We start from the raw sequence: 10,383 nt of genomic DNA on the forward strand, positions 1-10,383 counted from the left end.
TTTATTTGCAGTACACATATGTGTAACACGTGTTACTATAAAATAATTACAAATCAATCAAATCTTTAAATTATATAACTGATATTACATTCATATTTAAAAGGTTCTTAATTTTTCACTTTTAAATTTTATATGTAAATATACGTATCTAGTATATATTGCTCTCTTCCTTGCCTGACCATGTATTTCAATGATATATTTATATTAATTATTGCAATGTTCAGATATTAAATCAAGCTTGTTCGCACCAATAAATTTATAAATATTCGGTTATAAAATATGGGCATAACTCTATATCTGAAATTATTAAGGATACGATGATTACATAATCTTTTAAGCTGAATATTCATACAAAATTTATTGAAAAGTTTTTTCAATATTTCCCTCATTTTTCACAAACTTATACTCAAAGTAATTTAACTTTTTATTTACGAAATATTATTTCAAATTGTATATTTATATGTAAATTGCATCAATATTCATGAAAAGAAATAATTCTTTTAATTTTATATCCAAAATAATTCATTCCATTAATGAAAAAAATAATGAGAATAGCTTTTTATTATATCAGGCAAATAGAAGAGTGAACGAATTATTTAACAAATATTTTGTTTTTAATGTTTATAAAAAAGCAAATCTATGAAAAATTAAGGAAAGTAATTCTGATTTCAATCTCAAGAAAAGTAAAAATATAATTATGAAACAAAGTAGATATAAAATAATGGTCTATCTTTTCATATTACCAGGTGAAAATTTTTGTATATATATGTAATATATTACGTATAATAGTGAAATTATTTGACCAATGATCTATTTTTAATCAAAATATAATATACTTTCTTAATATAAATTCTTACATACTTAAATGAGTATGTTTGACAAAATATACAATTATGGATTTTATATTCATTCATACCATTTTCATATGACTTTAAATGTAATGTAAATTTGTAGAAAGAAAAAGAAATGATTTTTCACAATTATAATGCACATGATTAAAAATAAATTGCACATAAATTGTGAAAATTTTAAAACAGTTAACCATGAAATTCTTGAAGTTCAGAACAGAACTTTACATTGAAATACAAACAATGATTGATGACAATATATTATGCAGTATATTATGTCACTGTTTCGTTTAAAAATTACAAGAATTAATGAAATTGTTATGTACAATTCATATTTTTATGCAATGAAGTATAACTGCATCATAATCAATGCAACATATAACTCTCATATGAACATTTATTATTTTTCGTTAATCTATGTAATGGGTTCTTACATAATTATTATGCAGTTCGTAACATGTCTTTTTCCCTGTATTGATCACTTTTTAACCAGTCCTTCCTTGAGCATTTAGTTCTTTACAATCCAAATTCTTTTTCGTCGTCTGCTCGTATGTCACCGTATCTCCAAATATTACGTCGATTATGCTTTGCATCTTCTTCTGCTTTCTTATATTCCTCAATCTACAGCGAATTAATACATAAAATGCATCTTATTTCATGCATCTACTGCAAAGTACTGATATACATATGTAAATATAAAAGTACGTAAATATTAATTTACCAATTTAGTAAGTCTTCTATCGCGTTGGTTCTGAACGAGTAATAACCCATCAGAAATAAGTCCTTTCGCAATATCATCATTAGTAGAAGAATTAACTAAAGTTACAGCAGTAATATTATTTAGCTTAAATTCTGTATTCAATAATAAAATTTTATCCATGACGTCTTCTTTAAATATTTCAACTGCCGCTTTTTTGTCATCATTCTATGAATAGTTATAAACAGAAAATTACAACAAATCCATTTTTAATTTTAAAAATAAAACATTTATTAATTAAACCGTATTTCTTTATAAAAATACTTACGTCGTTTGGAAGTGCAACACACGCGAGAACATGTTCGTGAGCATAGGGTTTATCATTAGCAAATCTTGACGGTAAATCCGCAACTCTTGTGACATTAATTACTTCTCTGTTACCATAATCGACATAAAATACACTGACATTTGTACCAGAAACCTTCTCTATTTTAACGCGATACCACTCATCATCGCCAGTAAATTTGGCAACTGCTAATTCACCTCTAACAGGTTTATAAGCACCCGGAAGTGGTGGATTGGATGCTAATTCTTGACGCAATTGCAAAAGTAAATTTTCCAACATACTACGTTGATCAACACTTTGCGAATAAAAGTGAAGATCTTCGGTAACTTCAGAAAGTACTACTTCTTGATAGTCAATTTTTCTTTCAACAATTTCTTTATCGCCTTCGTTCTTTTCATTTTCAACTTGCACTTCTACATAGTTTTTCCACATCTGTAATACACAAAAGATTATTTTTTCAGATTATTACAATTATTACAGTTATTAATTAACGTTTAAGTAATATTTGAATCTACATACGTTTAATTTCTTTGTTTTGGCACGTTCTTCTGCAGCTTTAAGCGTTCTTGTTAATTCTCCGAAATCGGGGAACGTAACTACTTCTGCGAGACCTTCTTCAACAAGAGTAACAGACATATTGATATCATTTACAGTTAACCATCCAATAAATCCACTTCCTTTAGTTTCTGTACTTTCAATTTTTATTTCTACATCCCTTTGGAAACAATGTTCTCTAGTGAAGGCTAATGCTTTCTCACCATATTCATCTGCTTTAACAATACCACCACCTGGCAATGATCTTTGACATCGTGGAGTTCTTATACCAGCCAAAACAAACGTAATGAGTTGATCTTCTTTTGGCAAAAATAATTTTAGACGCGAACCACTCGTAACAAATTCAACCACAGCTTTAATGCCCTGCGCTCGTTTAAGCGATGTTAAAAATGCCTTTGCCTTTGATGGATCATTAGAAAGGTCTACTAATCTATGTACAGGAATATCCTTCTTTGCGTGTAAACCATGTTGAGATTTTTCTGCCTTGCTTTCTGCAACTTGTAACAAGTTGTAATGAGAAGAACGTTGATCGTCATTTTGCCTGTACTTGATAACTCTTGCCAGACCTCGTGCAACTAAAGCCTCAGCAATGTTCCTAAAGCAATATTTGTGTTATATAAAACATTTTAATGAAGATAAGTGAAAAACAATTAAGTTTTGTTATAACATACGTTTTACCGCAAGTAACAGTGCAACATAATTTTTCTGGGAAATTGTCTCTAGCAGGTTGAGTATAGTCAACCACGATTTTTACGTTTTTCCTAATAAATTTCTCACGTAAAAATTCACGTGCTTCTAACATCCATGGAATATCATAAAGAGGTTTGAAATCTTTTTTAGTCGCGTTATTTGGCTCCTCATTATATTTTTTTTCTCTGGACGGTGGTCGAATACTGCTTAAAAACACTTTTTTGTTTTCTCCATTTTGTGTCCTAATTATAAGTGCATCTGCATTGACAATTTCGACAATAGTACCGGTAAATTCTATTTGTGGACCTGATGGTTTGTAATCTTTCCATAAACGTAAACGTGCTTCTTTTGCAGCTTTTTCCGCAAGATAAAGTTTCTCTGCACCAGCTCTGCTATTATTAATTGACCAATCCTGGCATTTAGCAAAACCTTCACTCAATAAAATTTCGGCAATATTACCTGTTGAATATAAAAAAGTTTATGATTGCTTATTCAAATATGTAATCATAAAAGACTTGATTTACATAATTTGTTCTGAACTACCAACCCTTTGGATGAAGAATGCTGCCAATGAAATTGTTATTGTTAACAGATTCAAGTACTATTTCAACATCTCTATGTAGAAGGCGGGATTCTACAAAATATCTTGCTTCATCTGCATACGGATCACCTACTGAATATTCACGTCTTCCATTTGGCCATCCAGGGCAACGGACACCCGATATCATTAATACTATGTTGTAAAAATCAGGTAATAAAAGTGCTTTCACTGTAGATCCATCAAACACAAATTCAATAATAGCCTTTACTGGCTTCTTTCCAAATTTTTCAACCAATTTGCGAGGATCATCAGCAATCCATTTTACATCGCGTATATGTTCAGAACTTGGCGACTCCGACCATTTCCCTTTCTTTGCTGCTTTAGCTGCATTTTCTAGTTCAATTAATTGGGTTTGTTCAGGACTAGGATTTCTGGTATCTCTTTTTACAGTTACCAAACCCTCGGATACTAATGTTTCAATTACATTCTCTGCATTTCTATCTATTATTATTAGAAAGTTAAATAAACCATTCTTTAATCAATTTTATATAATACATAATTAATAAAAGAATTTGTGTAAAATGTACCTTTTCCTAACAACACAATACCATATGTTCTGTTTGTATTCATTGATTTTTCTGTAATAAAAGATACATCTTGACCAATGAGTTTCTTACGTAAAAATTCTCTAGCTTCCCAAGCATATGGTTCATCTTTACTTTCATCCATACTGAAAACAAAAAAGACTTTGTAATATATATATATCAGTAAATAACTTAACAAACTAATCAAAGTAGACAAAATAAAATGAAAGATTAAATATACCTATCATTTCCTTTCCACCGTTCTAATTTTGGAGCAGTAATATTACAAAGAGTAATAGTAACTTCTGGAGGAGGGCCACCCATAGGCTGACCACGAATAACAATGGTATCCCCCGAAATAACCTTCAAATATAAAATTTCACATTAAAAATATATAATTAGACCTATTTTTAATTTTCAGCGTACCAGTATGTATAATGGTAATACATTATAATATAATATTATATTTTTCATAGAAGTCTAGAAAATTAAAAGTAAGCTCTACTGTAGATTGTTCGGTTTACAGTGGTATAAAACAAAATACATAATAAATAAGTACAAGGTATTTCTTTAACAAGTATATAATGTTTTAACGGCATGTCAGACGTTCAAATAACAATTAATAATCCGCTATTAAAGGGAAATAGCAAATAAAACGAAATTCCTTCAATGTAACGACCATATGTTGTCGGTACTGATTATTTGCACCAACAATATCATAGACGACCACATACATGTCAAAATATGAGGTTATACATGACAGTAAGCACATAAATCGTATTTACATTTGAGTAAGAAATTCTTTAGCGAACAGATTGCCGTAGGATTTTTAATACTTTACCTGTTTTACTACTCCGTTTCTTGATTTCACTTGCCCCTGGGGTGCGCTCATCGTGTCGTTCGTTTACCACGTTATGCACCACGAAAAAATTTATAATTTCTCAGTCTACGCCAAGCTGGAAAAGCTATTCGGTAAACAAAAAGCTATCTACGCGTTAGTTTTTGCTTTTCTTGTGAATATTCGTTAGAAATTCAAGAAAAATTTGACATGTTGAATCGGAGTCGAGAAACTCACGCTTTCCACGTATTGTGATGGAGTCGGCACGAGCGCAATCTACACAGAAACATCGTCCAAGACGTTTGATTTGGTGGTGATGTGGCAACACGCAACACTTCGACAATCTCCAGTGTCGCGCTCTATCGGTCAACCTACACCGATAATTCAATCGGTAGAAAAAAGTATCAATATTATAAAAGTTATAATTAACCTGTGAACAAGTACATATATAATTATTTATTATTTATACGATTTTATTGTTCAAGATGGATTTGAATACAATTTTTTCTCTTTAATATTGTTTACATTAATCTATTGTATTCATTATAACCTATTGCATTAAAAAAGTTATGTATATTTATAGGCGGTCGATGAATCCATTCACCATGTGCGGTGAATGCACTTATAATCGATAAGCATGGTCGACGCATTGTGATGTCATATTTCAAAATATGTACTTATCCTTATAAATTTCAACATGAAAAGATTTTTATCGCATTATTCTCAATTTTACTGATAACTTAAAAGTTGATTTCTATTAGGAAGTAAAGGAATTTAATAAATATATATAATCATTTATTTAAAGTTTTTGAATTTTGCGAATTGTGCTCAAAATTTTTAATTAAAATAAAATTATGGGAATTTAGAAAATACACTGGTTACTTTAATGTGTAAGGTTGTTTTATTACACACACAATTGTTTATAACGGTTTTAACCTTTTATCAGACTACATGACGATTTCAATATGGAATGATGAAAGTGCGAAATGAAATCGTAACGATGTACAGTGCAAAAAAAAAAAAATAAAATGATAATGCTGACGCATGAAAATGATATCATAAAAAAGAATTTGGAGACAGAATCAAGTGCCAGGCTTGATTTGAAAAGCGCTATTAGCGGAATGCAGGGAACTTCTACTTTGTCATATTTTTCAAATAAATAGATATTAATTAGCATTATGCAATACTTAATTAGGCATGACACTTCATTCTGTTACATATAGAAAGACAAAAAAAAGTTTCAATACTTAAGTAAAATTAATTTGTAACAGTCTTTCTACATCCTAGAAGTCTTTGGATTTAGTTAAGTAATTTTAAACAGTAAAAGTCTTAATCTACTTCTTCCATTCTAGATGCTTCTTCTGTGTCATCTTCCAATGGAGGAACTTCTGTGTCCATCTTCTCATCCTCTACGTTTGGTGTATCATCATCATCAAAACCAAGACCAAGTTTGATCATCCTGTATATTCTGGATGCATGTACTTGTGGGTCTTCGAGAGCAAAACCAGAAGAGAGAAGTGCTGTTTCGAACAGAAGCATGACCAAATCCTTTACAGATTTGTCATGCTTGTCTGCTTCAGCCTTTTGCCTCAAATTCTCCATGATTGGATGATCTGGATTGATTTCTAAATGCTTCTTGGCTGCCATGTATCCCATAGTGGATGCATCTCGGAGGGCTTGAGCTTTCATGATTCTTTCCATATTTGCAGTCCATCCATACTGCGATGTAACGATACAGCATGGAGAATCGACTAATCTGTTGGATACTACAACTTTTTCTACTTTCTTGTCTAAGATGTCTTTCATAACTTTGCAGAGATTCTCGAATTTAGCTTTGTCTTCTTCACGCTTCTTCTTCTCTTCCTCATCCTCTGGAAGTTCCAAGCCTTCTTTTGTGACAGATACCAACTGTTTGCCATCAAACTCTTTCAGTTGTTGGACAACATATTCATCAATGGGTTCTGTCATGTACACTACTTCAAAACCACGCTTCTTAACTCTTTCTACAAACGAACTATTGGCTACTTGCTCCCTGCTTTCACCAGTGATATAATAGATGTGTTTCTGATTTTCCTTCATTCTTCCAACATAGTCCTTCAATGAGCACATTTCATCTCCAGATGCAGATGTGTGATATCTAAGCAATTCTGAGAGTTTCTTCCTATTCTGACTATCTTCGTGAATACCTAATTTTATATTCTTACTAAATTGTTCATAGCATTTTTTGTAGCTCTCTTTATCTTCAGACAATTCTTCGAAAAGTTCTAGACATTTTTTGACAAGATTCTTCCTGATGACTTTGAGGATTTTGTTTTGTTGTAACATCTCACGGGAAATATTCAATGGAAGATCTTCACTGTCCACAACACCTTTGATGAAGTTAAGGTATTCTGGGATAAGATCTTCGCAGTTATCCATAATAAAAACTCTGCGTACATACAATTTGATGTTATTCTTTCTCTTCTTATTCTCGAAAAGGTCAAACGGTGCACGTCGTGGAATAAAGAGCAACGCCCGGAATTCCAATTGACCTTCTACCGAGAAGTGTTTGACAGCCAAATGATCTTCCCAATCATTGGTTAAACTTTTATAAAATTCGCCATACTCTTCTTGTGAGATGTCGTCTGGGTTTCTGGTCCAGATTGGTTTTGTCTTGTTTAGTTCTTCATCTTCGGTGTACTTCTCTTTAATGGTCTTCTTTTTCTTCTTCTTCTCATCTTTAGGTTTATCTTCATCTTCATCTTCTCCAACCTCTTCAATTTTAGGCTTGCTGGTATCTTCAGCCTCTCCTTCTTTCTTCTCTTCTTCCTCCTCTTCTTCATCTTCGCTTAGTTCTTTGTCTCTTTCTTTCTCAACAACAAGTTTAATCGGGTAGCCAATAAATTGAGAATGTTTCTTGACAATTTCTTTGATTTTGGATTCCTCCAAGTATTCAGTTTGATCTTCTTTGATGTGCAAGATAATTTTGGTACCTCTTCCAATTGGCTCTCCACTGTCAGGACGGACCGTGAAGGAACCACCAGCGGAAGACTCCCAAACATATTGTTCATCATCATTATGTTTAGAGATGACAATAACTTTATCTGCTACAAGGTAAGCAGAGTAGAAACCCACACCAAATTGACCAATCATAGAAATATCTGCACCAGCCTGAAGAGCTTCCATAAATGCCTTTGTACCAGACCTAGCAATGGTACCCAAGTTGTTGACTAAATCAGCTTTTGTCATACCAATACCACTGTAAGAAAGAAAATTTCTTTATTCATTTTCTATTTTTAACATAAATTAGATTTGTGCAGGTTTATATCTCTTGTACTGATTTTACATCAAGTAGTTAAAATAATTCATATCTTCTTAATAAATTAAGAAAATACATGATTGATAGAATAAATGAAACGAATTAAAATTTCGATATATGAAAAAAATTTATACTTACTAATCACAAAAACTAATACTTACGAATCAAGGATAGTCAAGGTACGTTCATTTTTATTGGGAACGATTTTGATAAATAGCTCTTTGCATGTGTCCAATTTGGATGGATCTGTGAGAGATTCATAACGGATTTTGTCCAACGCCTGCATAAAAAAAATAAAAAATTACTTAGAAATTTTTACGGAACGACATAAAATTTGTAATTTTAACATTTTAAACTCTAAAATTTGGTTGAAATTATTTAATCCAAAGAATTCTAGCTATTTAACGTGAAGGATTTCAGTGATGTAATACAATATTAAAATAAATTTTACTTACATCAGATGCGTTCGAAATCAATTCTCGAATGAAAATTTCTTTGTTTGAATAGAAGGTGTTAATAATTAAGCTCATCAATTGTGCAATTTCAGCCTGAAAGGCGAAGGTTTCAACCTCGCCGGCACCGACCATGGTGACGTCTTCTGGCATCTTTTCTCACTGTATTTAGTTACGTATAATCAAATATCGACACACAGAAATTAATCAGGAACAGCTTGTTTCACACTAACGTTATGATTATATCGTACGAATATAATCGCAAAGGAAATATCGCTTTATATCGCTCTCGGAGATCCGCTACGTTCGCCGTCACTTTTCAGAGTATTCAATACTAGCGCGCAGCGGCCGCTTTTATTGAGCTTTGAAAATTCTAGAAGGCACCTGCCGGAAGCTCGCCCGTTTTCTAGAACATTCTATCATGTAAGCTGTTATAATCAATATTTGCAGACAATTTTTCGTAGAATATTTTTGAGAAAACGTTTTTAAAATCCATAATATTAATTTTAAATATATTTAGCATATAATATTAAGAATGGTTCTGGTGAAGATTATAACAAGAGTAATCCCTTTTGAACGCAGTTACGTAGTAGTGGAAATGACGACATGGATACATATGTCTAGAAACATCGCGATACCTCGGTGCTGGAAATTGAGGGAGGCTCATGCGACAAATATCAAAATTTTGCACAATAACGCTTGCATACATATATACATTAAACACGAGTATAATGCTGCTTGATGTTGTGTACGTAACATTTTTTCATGTTTATGATATTTTTTTATTATGTCTGATATCATTTTTTTTAAAACTCTGAATTGTATTTTTCATAAAGTACTCGTTGAAACATATAGATATTTATCTCGTGCAAAAATAGTTTTAATAATTGTCATAAAAAGCTAAAATTACGATACTGATATTCAATATTGCAATCATAGTAATTATTTTATATAACTGTGTTGAGTGGTTTCTGTACCATTTTGTATTGCATATACAGTATTATTTTTATAAAAGTCTGGTCATTTTACATAAGCAAGATTCGTCCAAAATTTTTATATGGATTGTAGTTTTGTCTTATTTGTTATTGTTTTGGCACAATTGTTAGTTAGTTATTAATTAGTTAATATTTCTTTCTCTTAAACTGCTAATTATTGTTGTTCTCAAAATATTGCAATATATTATAAACAAATTATTCTAGAATGTCTGAAATTATTTATCAATAATATTATTCGAAAACAAAGTGAGTGATTTTATTATGCTTTAAAGCGAGCATAAATCAATATTTTTATTATCCTAAGTAGAGTATTATGATATATCTTGTTGAAACAATGGTCTGTTTTTATAAGTTAAGAAGGTGAACATAAGGTTGTTAGACACAGCACGATCAATGATTTCTGTTCGCAGAACCGTATCAGAAGCGGTATTCGCGTGACAACAATGTATCTAACTTTTATTTTTGCACTAGTTTTGTAAAGACAATTCTAATAGAACTTATTCTGTGCGATCAATAAAATCTCATGTTTAAAATATTCC

General features: G+C 31.3%; 2 protein-coding genes across 2 annotated transcripts; both read right to left on the reverse strand.

Annotated features, from left to right (window-relative positions):
- Positions 1-1,227: 1,227 nt before the first annotated feature.
- On the reverse strand, positions 1,228-5,413 carry LOC100644562 (staphylococcal nuclease domain-containing protein 1). Its single transcript, XM_003396841.4, has 9 exons — positions 5,103-5,413; positions 4,503-4,624; positions 4,265-4,407; positions 3,684-4,178; positions 3,118-3,595; positions 2,411-3,041; positions 1,874-2,323; positions 1,570-1,773; positions 1,228-1,469 (listed from the first exon to the last, which is right to left on the reverse strand). Exons 1-9 carry the CDS (start codon positions 5,151-5,153, stop codon positions 1,365-1,367), a joined length of 2,679 nt encoding a protein of 892 aa, XP_003396889.3. The 5' UTR covers positions 5,154-5,413; the 3' UTR covers positions 1,228-1,364.
- Positions 5,414-5,981: 568 nt separating this feature from the next.
- On the reverse strand, positions 5,982-9,197 carry LOC100645524 (heat shock protein 83). The gene is made up of 3 exons (XM_003396849.3): positions 8,853-9,197; positions 8,559-8,677; positions 5,982-8,337 (listed from the first exon to the last, which is right to left on the reverse strand). The coding sequence occupies exons 1-3, from the start codon at positions 9,000-9,002 to the stop codon at positions 6,429-6,431; spliced, it is 2,178 nt and encodes a 725-aa protein (XP_003396897.1). The 5' UTR covers positions 9,003-9,197; the 3' UTR covers positions 5,982-6,428.
- Between the last annotated feature and the right edge of the window lie 1,186 nt (positions 9,198-10,383).

This window comes from Bombus terrestris, chromosome 7 (assembly GCF_910591885.1).
Source record: "Bombus terrestris chromosome 7, iyBomTerr1.2, whole genome shotgun sequence".
NCBI classification, from domain to species: Eukaryota; Metazoa; Arthropoda; class Insecta; order Hymenoptera; family Apidae; genus Bombus; species Bombus terrestris.